At 37.2% G+C, this 15,106-nt stretch overlaps 3 protein-coding genes and 1 long non-coding RNA gene across 4 annotated transcripts; 2 read left to right on the forward strand and 2 right to left on the reverse strand.

Annotated features, from left to right (window-relative positions):
• The first annotated feature begins 1,660 nt into the window (after positions 1–1,660).
• On the forward strand, positions 1,661–2,395 carry LOC126632069 (uncharacterized). Its single transcript, XM_050302297.1, has one exon. It carries the CDS (start codon positions 1,779–1,781, stop codon positions 2,220–2,222), a length of 444 nt encoding a protein of 147 aa, XP_050158254.1. The 5' UTR covers positions 1,661–1,778; the 3' UTR covers positions 2,223–2,395.
• Positions 2,396–3,718: 1,323 nt separating this feature from the next.
• On the reverse strand, positions 3,719–7,039 carry LOC126632068 (uncharacterized). Its single transcript, XM_050302296.1, has 5 exons — positions 6,817–7,039; positions 6,669–6,727; positions 6,467–6,516; positions 4,333–4,475; positions 3,719–4,237 (listed from the first exon to the last, which is right to left on the reverse strand). Exons 1-5 carry the CDS (start codon positions 6,834–6,836, stop codon positions 4,033–4,035), a joined length of 477 nt encoding a protein of 158 aa, XP_050158253.1. The 5' UTR covers positions 6,837–7,039; the 3' UTR covers positions 3,719–4,032.
• A 113-nt stretch (positions 7,040–7,152) lies between these two features.
• Positions 7,153–12,461, forward strand: LOC126632072 (uncharacterized protein At1g10890-like). The gene is made up of 5 exons (XM_050302300.1): positions 7,153–7,315; positions 7,848–8,008; positions 8,886–9,207; positions 11,185–11,404; positions 11,889–12,461. The coding sequence occupies exons 2-5, from the start codon at positions 7,930–7,932 to the stop codon at positions 12,153–12,155; spliced, it is 888 nt and encodes a 295-aa protein (XP_050158257.1). The 5' UTR covers positions 7,153–7,315; positions 7,848–7,929; the 3' UTR covers positions 12,156–12,461.
• Positions 12,462–13,934: 1,473 nt separating this feature from the next.
• LOC126632074 (uncharacterized) lies at positions 13,935–14,787 on the reverse strand. Its single transcript, XR_007626566.1, has 2 exons — positions 14,565–14,787; positions 13,935–14,528 (listed from the first exon to the last, which is right to left on the reverse strand). It is a non-coding gene; the product is annotated as an uncharacterized LOC126632074 (long non-coding RNA).
• Positions 14,788–15,106: the final 319 nt, after the last annotated feature.

The raw sequence follows: 15,106 nt of genomic DNA on the forward strand, positions 1-15,106 counted from the left end.
GGTTTGGGCCCAAGGCTGTTTTTTGGGCGTGGGAGACTGGCTTTTACGAACTGGAGGCCCATCTTCTTTGTTTTCATTCTCTTCTTCAAGCTTAATTATTGATTGATATTGCTCTGTTAATTACCGTCTAGTGATATTCTTTTGTATTTACAATCGAGAGGTATTAGATTCAACTTACATGGATGACAATGAAAAGAACGTATTTTATTTCTGTTGAAAAAAATGAAGATGCTTTAGATCATTATATCCGATTGAAAATTCATTGCTCAACGAATTTGGAAGGAGAATTTTCAGTGAGACATACAAATCACAATTTAAACATGCGTTTATTTTATATTTATGTCAAATTGTGTTTGCTCAAAAAGAAAATGTCAAATTGTGATATGCAGCCAGACGAGTATGAATGCCTGGAAGAGCCCATCAGCATCCTTTAGGGAAAGCATAAACATACACCCTCGTTTAGTTCCCTCGTTTAGTTTATCGTGGACTCTTGTTTAATTCCAACCATTGCCTTCGTTTGATTAATCCATATCAATAACCAAAAACAAAAAAGAATACGTAAAAAGCTAAAAAGAGTGTGTAAAATCACATCCCTATTATTTAAAAGTACGTTTGTTTGACCTCACTAATTTTCACTATGTTGGACTGGATTATTTATTAGTGTAGACCCGTGTTTGTTTTGAGTAGAAATTAAGTTTAATGGGATTAAAGGGAGCTTACGCATGCTAATTCCCTCGCAAGAAGGTCTTAGCGAGACCCCCCGAGAACCCAAAATGATGTTGTTTCCCCCTCGCCAATTCCCCTTCCCCCTCCTCCTCCTCTTTCTCCTCACTTTCTTCTATTTCTGCTCAATCGAGACTTGATTCACCTTGATCTGATCTGATTGATGCCCAATCATCCCCTTCGACGTGTTCAAGTTCATCCACAAGGAGTAGGATTTTCTCTCCTCCTACTTTTATCCCCTCTTCTCACAAATTGCTTTTTGTCTTATTTTGGTTATTAAAAAATTAACATAAAATATTGACGTGACTTAACTATAACCATTTAAATAGGAGGGAAGAGAAGGGGAAGGAGATTAGGAGGGGAGAGAATCCTACTCCAGGGCGCCTGAAGCTCAACGTCTCCAAAATCTCCCTCTTGGCAATTTTTTATAGGTTAGAGGCAAATTTCGAAGTTTAGTTCCATTGCAAAATGGAAAAAAAAAAATATTGGGTTTAAAACATTTTAGCCCGACACCTAGTTCGGCATTGTATGAAACACTTCACTATTTTTATCTTAGTTAGTTCAAGCCAAGCCAATTCAATCTAGCCTCTAAAATTAATTCAGTCCTAAATGTGTAACAAATGCACTTAGAATATTTTGGCCATGCTTGTCTCATCAGGAAAGGGATCCTCTTTGGATCATTTCCTCCTAATTCTAGGGATCCATCAATCCGAGCTATAAAATTTGATCAAACAGTTAAAGTTATTTTATTTTTTAAAATGAAACCGTTGAATCAAATTTCAATGATTCAGATTAGTAGATCCCAAGATTAAGAGAAAGGAATCTGAAGGTATCGTTTTCCGTCTCATCATGCACTTGACCTCACCGATGACTCCATGAGTTGACATAAAGTTGAAGGTTCCTATAGACCCCATCTACTTTTATATAAAAACATTTTAAGTGGCTAAAGTAGCCTCCCTCCATTATCTTACCCACCATGGACTAATCTTAAAGCTAAATCTACCATAATATTCTTCCTCCCACAACACCAAGTTACCAACAACAGCAGCAACAACATGGAAGATCTCATTGCCCAATTCAGCTTCCTCTCCAACCAAGCCTTGCAAGACAAAACCTTCGACCCCTCCACGATCGAGGACCTCATGAAGCTGTTCGAGCTCGAAGCCTACAACTCGTGGGCCGCAGTCGAGCTCGAACAGCAACAAGAGCTGGAAGACGCTGAGTGTGCCATGCAGGAAGCGGAGGAGTACATGGACTCGGTGATGGAGAGCGCCATGGACGAGTTCAGACGCTTCGAGGAGGAGATGGAACGCATGTCGAAAGCGGAATTGGACAAACTGGAGGCGACGGCGGAAGGGGCTAGGAGGATGGGGATGGTGGTGGAAAATGCAGCAACTGTTGCTGCCAAGAGGTATATTGAGGCTGCACTCAACTCTGCTACTGCTTCAATGAAATCGGCTTGGAAGGGCATTTCTGGTAAGAAGGTTCACCCTTCTTAATTAATCATGTATTAATTGGATTCAAAGTATAAGTACTGCCTTTGTATTTGCTTATTCTTCATGTATTAAAACTGGATTTGGGCCATGGCAGTGTAAAAGAATGAGGCGTTTTGGAATTAAGGATCATAATCTTCTACAAAATACAGTTGAGAATAAATCAGTACTTTCTGAAATTTTGTTTTTTGTTCAGGATGCATGAATCATATCCATCGCATATAAATTCCTCTATTTTTTTTTTTTTGGTTCTTTTTTTAGAAACGATATCTAAAACTACTCTAATTACCGGGATCGGATTCTAACTTGGGTGGACGGTGAGAAAAAGATCATGGCCTAAAGGAACAATCTTTCCAAGAGGGAAGTTTTTGTTTGGAGAGCAACTTGGATAATACGAGTTTCTGTTTTGTGGTGTTTTGATCTTATAATATTATGTAAGGTGAAAAAAAACTTACATGACATTATTGTTTTTTTTGTCAAAAATAGAATTTTGTTAGATTAGATTAACCATTGACAAGGTTTGAACCAACGTCCTAAAGAATCAACATTTTTTCGTTATTGTGATAAATGATCACTTGCCATAGATATTATTGAACCGGAATGTTATAGTCACAGCTAAGTTGTTTAATTTTTAATTCTTATTTGGAGAAAGGGAAGCAGCAAACGGGGGTAGCCGTTGATGGTGGGACGTGGATAGTCGTTCATTGTTGACTACTTTGACATCAATAATTGAGTCTGAATAAATTTTTTTATACTGCGTGTATATGTATGTACGGGCAAATCTAAAATTACCAAGGCAGTTTAAATCAAAATAAATTGAAATAACGAAATTTTATTTTTTAGAATTTATAAATTTTTTTGTTTGGTTAGATACAAATTTAATGTGGTATAGAGTTAGTAATATATAAATGAGATATAGTAGTTAAAAAATGTGCTAGTATTGATGTTGGAGATGGCGATGATAATGGTGGGTGATGGTGGCAACGGTGATGAAGATGGGTAGATGGGTAGTGGCGGTTGTAGCAGCGGGGGAAACACCGATATGTGGTGGTGGAGGCAGCCGTGATAGTGATGATGGTGGTGGTAGTGGTCACTCGTGGTTGAGTTTTTTAATACTTTATTTGTAACTTCCCATTCATAAAATATTTAAAAAAATAACAGTCATTTACATGAAATTTAAACTTAAGAATTTAAAGTCTCAAATTCAGAGTATTTTTTCCACACGAAAATTCTAAATTTTTATGTTTATAAATCCAAATAAGAAAATTGATGCATGTCAATTATAAATTTTAATTTTTATCCAAATTCCAAGTTTATTTTCCTGTAGTGTTAATTCTTTTTTCCCCTCACCAATTGATTTCATTCCAGCATCAAATTAATTTAAAATGATCAGCCTGAATCCTGAATTGGCTAATTAGGGAAACAAAGCAAATTACTTTCTTCAAAATTAACAATAGCCTCACTGCCTGGTAATAAGCAGCTAAGCAAAATTTAGCACACCATTTCCAGAACCAATTCAACATGGTATTTGAAACATGAAAGTATATCTTATGTCACACGAAGATCTCGTCCGGCCGGTCTAAAGACAATTTTATTGACTCGTCCGGCCGGTCTAAAGTATATGCCGATTAAATACATGCTCACAATTAACATATGGTTCAGATTGTTGTGTTGAAATATAGAATCTGTTACAGGTTCCAGCAAGACTAACAAAATTGCGAATTCAAAATTTGAGCATTGTAACATTCAGGACGATATATAGACAAAACTGAGTCAGAGACAGGAAGGTTGGATCGATGAGGGTCTGAATATCAACTCACATATCCATAGCTTGGGGTCCGACTGACGCCTTAGATTTCTTTTCTTTCCTCTTCTTGCTTCCACTTTTGTTTTTCCTTTTCACTGGCTTGACATCTACGACTGGCTGAGTACTCTGCAAGTGCTGATGAATGGCAGCTAGGGGATTCGACTTGAAAGTGGGATGATTAAGAACTGTAGTCAACTGCTTTCCTTCCTTCAATCTGATGAAACGGAATCCACTATTACTTAACTGAAATTTCATAGGAGAATGTGAAAATGAAAAGTGAAGATTGCAACCGGATTTAGAGTTACTTACACTAGCCTTTTCTTGGATTTACAATTTATCTTCAACTCCGAAGCAGGAGTGGGCCGCTTTTCCTTCAACTCCGGAAGGAATTCTGAGAAAGAAGAGAGATCATATGCTTTCAGTTTCTTCTGTCGACTACGTAGTTTCTTCTTCTGGTAGAAGATAAAGTTAACTCATTAGCATCCAACGCATTGTAAAAGACCACTAAAACATAATGATACGTGTTCAAGTTATATCAGTAACATACAGAACAAAAAAATCCAGAAAACAATTGTTATTGAAACGAAGAAAATGCCAAGTTCTGACAAAAAACAAAATGCCAAGTGGAAGTTTGATACAGCATTTTGTTTGGGGTGGGAGAATATTTGAAGACAAAAATCCAGAATTTCTAGAAATCTGCCCTCTTCCTGCCTTAAGCTACTCCAAGTTCATATAGAGCAACAAAGGTTTTCAAAATCACTGCAGTGGTAACTTCTTCCTGATCAGTTTACACAAGTTGACGGTTTGAAGATTGGGAACTGTTTCAACTCTTATTAAGCCCTAAGAATGAGCTCGGTTTTGGGTTTTCGTTGGGCCCATTTTGAACCCTTACAAATGGGATCAAAATCCCTGTACACTAAATATAGGCCACAAAGACATCCTATCATCCCTCGTCTGGCCCCAATATGCAGTCCATACTAAGCTTTAAGTTTCCCAGGAAAAAGAAATGCAAGACCACATTACTCTAATGTGTATCTTTTGGTTTCTTTTTGTTTGTTGCTACTTTATCCCCAACCTCCAAACTCCAAAGCTAATTGTCTTCATCTAAAGCAACAATGCGTCCCAATTCTCTTCATCAGTGATCCCCATTCCTCCAACATTTATGCACCAAGACTTGTCCATTCTTGTGAAAGACCTAGTTTTAACCGAAGAGCTTAGGGGTTCAATACTTGTGTTTGAATCAAAGGGAATCCGTGCAAAGTCAGCAACCCCCCTGCATCTTCATTGTCACCCATCAATAGATGGCGTAAAGATGCTTTCATGCAACTCACTATGCGTTGTTGCCAAATGGGTGGTCACGCTTTCGATCCCAAGAGAACTCAGAAGAGCCCCTGGCACTAGTCCCCTCTCGCGAATCCTTGATTATTCAAAAATGTTACTCATGTCTTTTTGTCCACTATAAATAGGGCTGAAACTCGCCAAGGTTCCATGAGTGGCAGGCCAAATAAAGCTGGGAAGTTGTAAACTTCCCAAACCCAGGTTTTCATAAATAACAACAAACATGACTTTATGATTATTTTCTCTCTCCCTCCAAACTTGAAAGGAACTCCCTAAGTAATTTCTTCTGTGCCACTCTCCATGAGGCATTGTTAGATAAACACATCCTATGTCAATTTTCATAGTGTAGCTTCTTATTCTGCTTCACTCAATGATCTTGATCAACCCCCACCAAGACACACACCCACACCATGAGTCACCACCATCCAGCACAATTTCTGGTCCACTCAAAATTTCTTAGTTAAGTGTTGATAACCTCACATTCTCTTCCCCCCCCCAAACAAAACAACAAAAACCACCCCACCCCTTACAAATGATAACAAAAATTACAATGAAACATATTCCTCTCATGCCAAGTTTGATATGGGAACTCGATTAGACTAGCTAAAATTAAACGACTAGATTTCATGTGCAATCAAGGAGGAATATGGATGCAGTATAGCTAACTGACTAGATTTCATGTGTGTATCAAGGAGGAATGTGGATGCTGTAGTCTAACATGGAGGATTACGATGGAATATTCCTAAGAGGTTGATGCTCCAAATAAGAACACAACATTTCATAGTCTTCCTTGATTGCACATAAAATCCAGTCATTTAACCTAGTCCAATTTATTATAGTCTAATCCTCCACATCAACATAGCCTCAAAATGAGCTCAAAGCAACCAACCGAAAAACCATGAACATTAAACGTTATGTCACCGCCAATTAATTGCTCTGAAGTCTAAAAACTCAAATATATCTTCCGCCATTGCAGACCTCCTCCAATATCACCTCATCAAATGACATATCTAAACAATGTACCACAATAACTCCGGTCATAATACCGGAAAAGCATTGGTATTTCGTCAAACAAAGCGAAAGTTGATGAATTGGAGATCCTCACCTTAACAATAGCCTTCTGTGCACCCAAGGAAGAAACTGCATCTCTAACCTCTGCATTGTTCATTGACAAAAATTAAATTTTCGGAAAAGCTATATATCAAAAAGCAATCATCTTTCGGAGAGAAACTAATTGGGGATCAAAATCTGTATCGATATTTACTGTTACGATTCATTTTCAAGAGACACCGAAAATCCAAACTTACTAGCATAAAATTCGAGCTTCTTTTCGAACTTCCGGCCAGCTTTGGTCGACGATTCTGATCTGCACCCAAAAAATAAAACTCAGAGAGAGAGAGTGAGAGAGAGTGAGAGAGAGAGAAGGGGTTGCGCTGCATGGTGGTAAGGTCTTACCGTGAACCTGGCTTCCCCATCACTGAAACTTTCGAGCTTTGGTAGAGAGAGAAAGAGAGATATACAGAGAGAAAGAGATATTGTGTAGAGGGGAAGGTTAGATGGGTGGAGGTGTGGTAGTTGGGGCGGTGGTAGTGCTGCGACGGTTGGCGACCGTGGTGGGACCCTGAGTGTTTATGCGGCGGGGCTGCGGATTTAGGAGGTGTTGGGGGTGCGCAGCGGTTTATGGTTTGTCATGTTTTATTATTATTTATTTTACATTTTATGAGTATATTTTTAGAAAAAAGCCCTCTCCGTCTTTCGTATTTTCATCCGAGGCCCAAGACTTTATCAAAATACCAAATTGATCAAAATCTCCGTCTGTCTGTCCGTCGCACCAAATTACAAAACTGCCTCTGTTAGGAGTTAGGGTTTCGTCCAAGGCGGAGCTGGGCGGTTTCCGATCTTCCTGATTGCTCTCTTGTCGTAGGTACCATCTGCTCTGCTCTGTGCTTCACAGGTATATATCTAATTTTTTTTTTCCATCAACAAAATTAACGAACAAACCGGTTTTTTATTTTTTAATTCCATGGCGATGATTAACTTTGCAGTTTCTTGGGGATTAAATTGTCGGTAGAATATTCAATTTTTATTTATTAATTATGTATATGATTTAGTGGATTGTTCTTCGCTGATTAATCAGTTCCTAATTAGCCCTTAAAAATCAGACACCATTGTTTAATTAATGCTTATTGATTTGTGGTTTTTGTGGAAACAGCCTCTTTGCAAGCAAGGTAGGTCTTCGTTCCCCCGACCCTCGCAAAGCGGGAGCCTTGTTGGCTTGGGGTCTTTATTAATTTTAATCTGTTGTATTTTCAGCATTCTGCTTAATTATTTACATGACAAGTTTTGTATATTCATTAGATTTTCTGACAGTTTCTCAGCTGCAACTGAAATGTTAAGAATCGTTGTTTTTATTGCTTAATTGATCATTTGACAGTTTCTCAGCTACAAACGAACCGTTTATGATTGATTTGTTTTGGTTTTTATAGGGCAAAGTAGGAAAAATTGTTGTTAGTGTACAAGTTTCATTCTAAGAAATATTCCTAGTAGGCTTAAAGTTGAGGCGGAAGGATGCCTCGTGACTTGGCACGGTCACAATCACGATCACCTTCTTATAGGCGAAGGCTTTCGCCATCTCCAGTGGGGTACAGTGATGTATGTAATTTGTTAAATATCTGACCAAGGATTTTGGTATTGGCTGTCAGATTTTTTCGCTTGGAACACTTGGATTAGTTTCGTTTAGAACATTGTTTCATTTCCCAATCGTGAAGTCTTGTAAATCTGTTTTATAGAAAATGAATATGTGCATTCAAGTTTACCTGGAACCTATTATGTTGATGTTGAGGTCACAGCTAAACGGAGCATTCTCATGAAATATCACTCTGAGTCGATATTCTGGATGCTAATTGCTAATATTTGACCATTTTCCCTCAAACCTTCAAGTGGACAGGAATTAGTTGTTCCATTGCCTGGGCTTGGTATGCTTTGACATTTTTTGTTCTGAGTTTTCTTTTCCCATCTTCAACTACAGTTGTGGTTTGTAGGTTTCGTTGCTGTCATGCTAATGCCAAAGAATTGCTGACGTTGTCATAAAATCTGATGGTTGGCTCATTTTGGATCTAACATTGATGGACATGTGACCTTTGGAAAAAATAAATTAGTTCTTGATTCTTTATAAATAACTGGATAAGAGTCTAGTATGAAAATATGGATTAAAATATAGAGTTGCCAGAGTGATATAAGGTTGCATGCTCTTCCTAAGAATTTAAAAGAATTCAGATTCTTCCCATCAAATGGGAAGTGAGCAGGTGATGTTTGTTGTTGGATTTCCTTTTGTTGCTCGATTGTGACCTTTGCTTCTTCATGTGATAAAAGATGGAGCACACAAAGGTTATACTTAACAATGTATGAGGTAACCGTACATGTTTCTATATATTTTGTGCTACATGGTGGACAGACTTGATAGTTATTGATTATGTGTAGTCATGTCCAGTTTTAATTGCTGTTGCTAATAGCTTTGTTTTTAGTATACAGACGGAAAAGTCGTTCAATTACCCCTAAGCGTCGAAGAAATCGTTCTCCGACTCCAAGACGTCGTAAAAGTCGTTCACTGACCCCAATATGTCATAAAAGTCGTTCTCCAACCCCAAGACGCTGTAAAAGTCGTTCTCCAACCCCAAGACACCGTAAAAGTCGTTCTCCAGTTTTGAAGCACTATAAGAGGCAAAGAAGTAGGAGCTCCTCCTTGTCTCCTATTCGTAAATCTTCTAGTTCAAGTCTTGGATTGTTGGAGCAGAAAAATGCCAGTGAGAAATTGAGAAAGGAAGAAGAAGAAGAAGAGAAGAAAAGGTAAAACAATTACTTAACATCAGTTCTTTTATGATATCAGTTTTTTTTATGACTTTTTTAAGTTCATCTTTAGAGTAGACTAACAGTTTTAATTCTTTCCTGACTTATGTGCTTACATAGTGGGACTGTTTTCATTGTTACCCACAAATTTATGAGTTTTGATTTCTACATGAATAGTAGCCCTCCTGAAAATTACTGTATTTTTCTGGATGCTTACTATTGTGTTTAGTTCATTGAAACGATAGTGTAATTAACATAAGGGAAAGAACCTCCGGTTCATGTTTGAATTAGCCTACTAGACACTCTGTGGAACATGCTTGTTTGTTAACATTTAAGTTTTATACAACAGTACTTTCTTGGAAAATTAAACTAAGGATGGCTGCTGTTTACGTATGCAAAATTGAGATGCACACAACTTTTTTTAATTTGTAAAGAATGTCAGCTTCAATAGTGGAGTGTGAACCAAATCTCCAAAACCGCAATACTGAAGAGGTATCAAAATCCGATGCTTTACAATGCTATTCAGTGATATGAGGCTTGCAATTGTGTTTAAAGAAAGGAAAATTTGTGTTTGAGCATGTTTGTTAGACCTTGCTATGTATTTCTTCATCAGCTAACCTCTAAAGATTCTTCCACCGGATTTCCAATGGGAGTTGGAATTTGTATAAATTTATTCAGGGAATCCCTCAGTTTGGTTGCAGTTATTTCTTGATTTCAGAAGTTAATAATATGAAATTGAGTTAGACTTCCAGATTGTATGCAGTTGATCCCAGATGCAGCTATTCTGAATCTAACTATTGTTAATGTTCTTATGACGGTAGGTAATGCAGTCAAAGGCCTTTTAAGAACATCGGGATTAGGTTGAGTAGAAACTTGCTCCTCTACACAATTGTAGGCAGATGGGGGTTAAAATTGGGCTGAGGTGGTCTGGTTATGTGAAAGCTAATCAATAAGATATGTACAGAATTTGTGGTTTATCAAGAAAAAATGCACCTCTTGTGTAAATTTTATGAGTGGAAGTGTTAGAGCACACTTTGTCCTGTCAACACATGATACTTATTGTCACATCCACAAATCATTGGTTATAGCTTGTTCACTTTCAGTTACTCTTCGAGGCATATACTTCTTCAGGACACTATCATCTTCCTGCATAATTTCATTTTTGGAGTATCCAGAAATATATAGTCATTTAATTTGGTGTACAAAACCAACCATATGGTAGACCTAAGTGTTTGGAGATCCTTTAGAAGTACCTGTTGTGTCTAACCTAAGAAGCTGAGCCATGCAACAGTTGGGTTGAGTGTTGGTGGAAAGTCCTGGTTAACTTTTGTTTACCAAATCATTTAGTACACTGTCTATTCCTTAAGGTTTGGACTTTGTTGGCTTCTGATCTTACTCCATTTTGCCATGTGGCAACCGTAGTTCTCCATCAGTCTTGAACTGCCGTTTCTGTCATGTGAATGTTTTCCAATGTCTTGTTATTGCTTTAGTGCTTATCACACTCAAGATGCACTGCACTTGGGCCATATATTATAAAACTGTAGTCTATCATATGTCAAGAATGCATTTAATTCAAATTTGAAGTAACTTGATAATTAGTTTTAAAAATGCAGCAGGTTTACTTGACATTCTCCTCCACAGGCTTTTCTGAAGGATGATACTGCTTTAGTTCAACTTGTAATTTGATGATCAAAATGGGTGCATCGTTTATCTACTGTTCACCAGTTTTGAAACTCATATGTTTGGATCAGAATACATTAGAGGTATGCCTTAAAAGTATAAGCATATCTATAGTACCTTTGTCCTCATGATGTTAGTTTGCCATTTATTCAGTCAGATATTGACGAGAGAGAAGGGGAGGGGTAAAAAATGGAATCAGTATACGTTAATTGGCATTTTATTTGTACTCGGGCGGCAGCTTCCCTCTTTATATTAGAGACCACTTTATCGCTTAACTTTTTTTGCTTGTATTCTCAGGCGGCAACAGGAAGCAGAATTGAAACTGCTTGAAGAAGAGACTTCAAGAAGAGTGGAAGAAGCAATTCGTAGGAAGGTTGAGGAATGCTTAAACTCTGATGAGATTAAAGTGGAAATACAGAGGCAGTTGGAGGAAGGACAGAAGAAGCTCCTTACTGAAGTGGCAGCGCAATTTGAGAAAGAAAAGGAAGCAGCTCTGATTGAGGCTAGGCGTAAGGAGGTAATATTTAGGCTACCATGTTGCCTCCAAAATCTCATTTTCTCATGTGACAGAGGCACACTTATGAGTCATGGTTGGCTTTAGGGATTGTTGGATGCACATCTTCTGTTTTCTTGAAAATACTAGTGTTGTTATTGTTATCATTTGTCTTTATAGTTATTACTGTTAGGAACAATTGCTCTGTTCGGGGAAAAGTAAAATAGCAGATATGGTAATAAGTACACACAATAAGTGTCGTTAAGATAATAGTAAATCATTACCGTAAGTAAGTATTATTCATCTACAAAGAGTGCTGGTGCTGGAAGACCTAGATATTGGGGGCGGCGAGCATCTAAGACCTCAACACAGCATTGCTTGGCTGTGTAATTATTTTAAACAATCACAATTCCAGATGGGATGATATTTTTAGTCTGCACCTGCTTTTCCTCCCTCTATACTAGCGGAACAATCAAAGTAAGTTACGTGTGTTTTGTGTGTCCTACAGGAACAAGCTCAAAGAGAAAAAGAAGAGCTGGAAGGGATGCTTGAAGAGAACCGGAGGAGAGTGGAAGAAGCTCAAAGAAGGGAGGCTTTGGAGCAGCAGTGGAGGGAGGAGGAGAGATACAGGGAGCTGGAAGAACTCCAGAGACAAAAAGAAGAGGCGTTGCAAAGGAAGAAACAAGAGGAGGAGGAAGCACGGTTGAACCAAATGAAATTGTTGGGTAAGCACAAAGCTCGGCCAAAATTGTCATTTGCACTCGGATCCAAATAGTGTATTTTTTGTGGAACTCCGCTCGGTTCCTTTTGACTATGTCCGTCCCTGACTTGATTGCCGCGCTTGTACTTGTACCTAAGAATATTTTTGGTCAATACAGTTTTTGGGGTTCTAATGTGATCAATTCTCCAACTGTCGAAGTTGAGGCATTCATCGTGTATTATTTAGATTGCCAGGAACTCCGCTAGGCTTATCCGGAAACCAGTTGCAATGTTGTTTGTGAGGTTTTTGTTTTCGAACGTGAGCGATTCCAATCCTCCTTTCATGATTTCATCCAAATGTATTCCCTTATGTTCTTCAGCACCACAACACACTTAATTGTTTGATTTGTAGTCAGTCACCACTCGTCAGTTGATTGCATACCTGTAGCGTCTGTGGTTTTTATAGATTTGACCACTTTCCTTCGCAAGTGGTGAGAGATTTGTTAGTGCTCGGAACACGAGTTTTGATACCACACGTGTTATAATGTGGTGTACCGGCTCATGTTATGAGTACATAGAAAAATTTGTATTTTGTCTCTAAATTGGAAAAGGATTGAAATCCGTTTTTATTCTTTAATATTAAGGAACTTATGACCTACTTTTATTGATAGTTAATTAAATATTAAATTTAAAAGTTGTGCTACGGTTCAGTCGCTCATGTAGAAGTTTTTTTAAAAGTGTCCTGGATGAGATCTAAACTCTTATCAAGGGAACGTCCACGTGTGCATGGGTGATCGACCTTAGCAAAATTCCAGCTATAAAATACTTGGCACTAATGGGATGCGCATTATCAATGGGCTACTCATTCGTCATCGTCACAGAAACTTAAAGGGAAATTTTATTTAAACCCATGTAACCTTTTTTTTGCACCCAATTTAAATTTTAAATGTTAATTGTCTATTTTATCCTATTGCATAATTACTATTAAGTACAAAATGAAATTAATAATCAAACTCAAATTTATCAATAAACCTAAATACTATAATTAAACCCTACTATCATTCTTTGTTTAGTCTATGTTCATTTTGGCTAAAACCCTAATAGGCTTCAACTCTTTAACATGTACATTCTTAAAATTTTATGTACTAAACTAGTATTTACGATTTAAAAGGTTGAGGGGTTGTGTGAATTTGCAGCTAAATTAAAAGGTTGAACTGGACATGTATCATTTAATTCTTTCGAATTTCGAAATGTGTATTCGTTTGTTAATGCTTTTGTCAAGTTTGTTTCTTCTCTATGTTCTTGGTTCAGTGTTTGAATAGGATTATAGGACTGATGAGAACTGAACTCAGTTTGCTGTCTACAGATGTGGGTTAGACTAGTTGGTCGGGGCAGTGCGTCCACCTCCTTGTAGATTATAGTAGTTTTAGATATATGGTTTGCTTCTGGCTCTGGTTTTGGTCACAGGCTCACAGTTGCTGTTATTGGAATCGATTTTGTTGAAAAAAAATTATTATTTCTGGCTTAAGAAAGCAGAACTGGAGACATGCATGCTTGTTCTGTATGAGTTCAATTTCAAGGCGGAAGAAGAAGAAAATAGTGTAATTAATCAATCTTAAGATTTAGTTTTAAAGAAATGGTGTTCAATATTCATCTCTCAGCTTGAAGAGATCATGATTGGAGCGTTTAATTGCCAAAATTCAATGGTTCTATAACCTAACTCGAGAGAGACCAACTGTTATGGGTGTAAAAATAAATCCACATTAAATTGGGTTTATGGGGGTATATTAGGTAGTAAATTAGGGTTTAAAGAGATATTAATAGTTTAGTTAAAAATCAAATGTGTACAAAGATATAACAGTTGTTAATAGTTTCACCATATACACCGATATTATATACATACAAAGAGTTTGTTCAAAATACAACTCTTATTTTACAAAAGCATCCCCAGAATTGTTGTGCTTTGACCCCTCACTGCGCCGCAGCGGGTTGAAAAATTTGTCATGTAATTAACAAAGACAAATTCACAAGGGGCAAGTAAAAGAGTCCATGAATTTCCATACTGTGTACCAAGTTGGTAAAAATGTACTCCAACATGACCAGCTCAAAAGAAGTTGATTCCTCCACTCTCAGTAGGCACTGATGTGCTTTTATAAAAAGTTGGTATAAAAAAAAGCTGAGATAAAATATGTGTTTGGTAAACACTTAAAAACAGCTTATTTTCACAATTTTAGGTAAAAAAAAGCTGAAAACGTGAAACAACAAAAATGAGTTTATTCTCACAGCACAACAGAAGCAGTTTTTTTTCAAAGCACAACAATACCAAACCAGCCCTCAATATAGTTTATCGTCTGCAAATGCAATAAAAGAATCAGAAACTTAGCAATACGGCCAATTTTTGCATAGCAAAAGAAGCAGAGATACGTTCTAAGCAAACAAAATTTCGCCCCTTGTAACTCACCAAAAAGCAAACAAAATTTCAAACAAAGTGGCTGGCACAATCTAAAATAGGAGCACAAAACTAAAATAAAGCTAAGAGTCTGTTTGGTACTCTACTTGAATCCAACTTTTTAAACTCAAAAACAATTTTCAAGTTTTAGGCTTAAAAAACTTGTTTGGTAAGACTATTTTAAAAAACCGAACTCAAGACTAACTAAAAAAATATATTCGGTTCTCTAAAAACATAAAAAGTGTGTTTTTAGAGAATAACTCACCATAGTGCTTCCGTAGTACTTCTGGCACCACACAGTAAGGGCTCCTAACAACATCTGTGAATGTTTCTCCCGGGAAGAATACGGGTTTTTGTTATAATTCAGATATTGAAATGTGACAAAAAAAAAAAATAACTTTCTTGTAGTGATAAATTACGAATCAACTAGATTTTTTTTTTGAAAAGAACAACATAATGAATAGAAAAATTAAAGTAACTGAACCACTAAGAAATTAACAACACAGATGTTTACATTTATCAGTATCCCATCGATATATGCACCAAATTTTAGCGAATGCTGGTGATGTTTTACAAAT

This window comes from Malus sylvestris, chromosome 8 (genome assembly GCF_916048215.2).
Source record: "Malus sylvestris chromosome 8, drMalSylv7.2, whole genome shotgun sequence".
NCBI classification, from domain to species: Eukaryota; Viridiplantae; Streptophyta; class Magnoliopsida; order Rosales; family Rosaceae; genus Malus; species Malus sylvestris.

What these genes read in the sequence shown, in the direction of transcription:
- LOC126632068 (XM_050302296.1), bottom strand. Translation starts at nt 6,836, where the DNA reads ATGGGGAAGCCAGGTTCACG. An exon ending in ATGGGGAAGCCAGGTTCACG is followed by an intron (nt 6,728 to 6,816) that starts GTAAGACCTTAC and finishes TTTTGGGTGCAG; the next exon opens with ATCAGAATCGTCGACCAAAG. An exon ending in GAAGCTCGAATTTTATGCTA is followed by an intron (nt 6,517 to 6,668) that starts GTAAGTTTGGAT and finishes TGAACAATGCAG; the next exon opens with AGGTTAGAGATGCAGTTTCT.
- LOC126632069 (XM_050302297.1), top strand. Translation starts at nt 1,779, where the DNA reads ATGGAAGATCTCATTGCCCAATTCAGCTTCCTCTCCAACCAAGCCTTG.
- LOC126632072 (XM_050302300.1), top strand. Translation starts at nt 7,930, where the DNA reads ATGCCTCGTGACTTGGCACGGTCACAATCACGATCACCTTCTTATAGG. An exon ending in GCCATCTCCAGTGGGGTACA is followed by an intron (nt 8,009 to 8,885) that starts GTGATGTATGTA and finishes CTTTGTTTTTAG; the next exon opens with TATACAGACGGAAAAGTCGT. An exon ending in GAAGAAGAAGAGAAGAAAAG is followed by an intron (nt 9,208 to 11,184) that starts GTAAAACAATTA and finishes TTGTATTCTCAG; the next exon opens with GCGGCAACAGGAAGCAGAAT.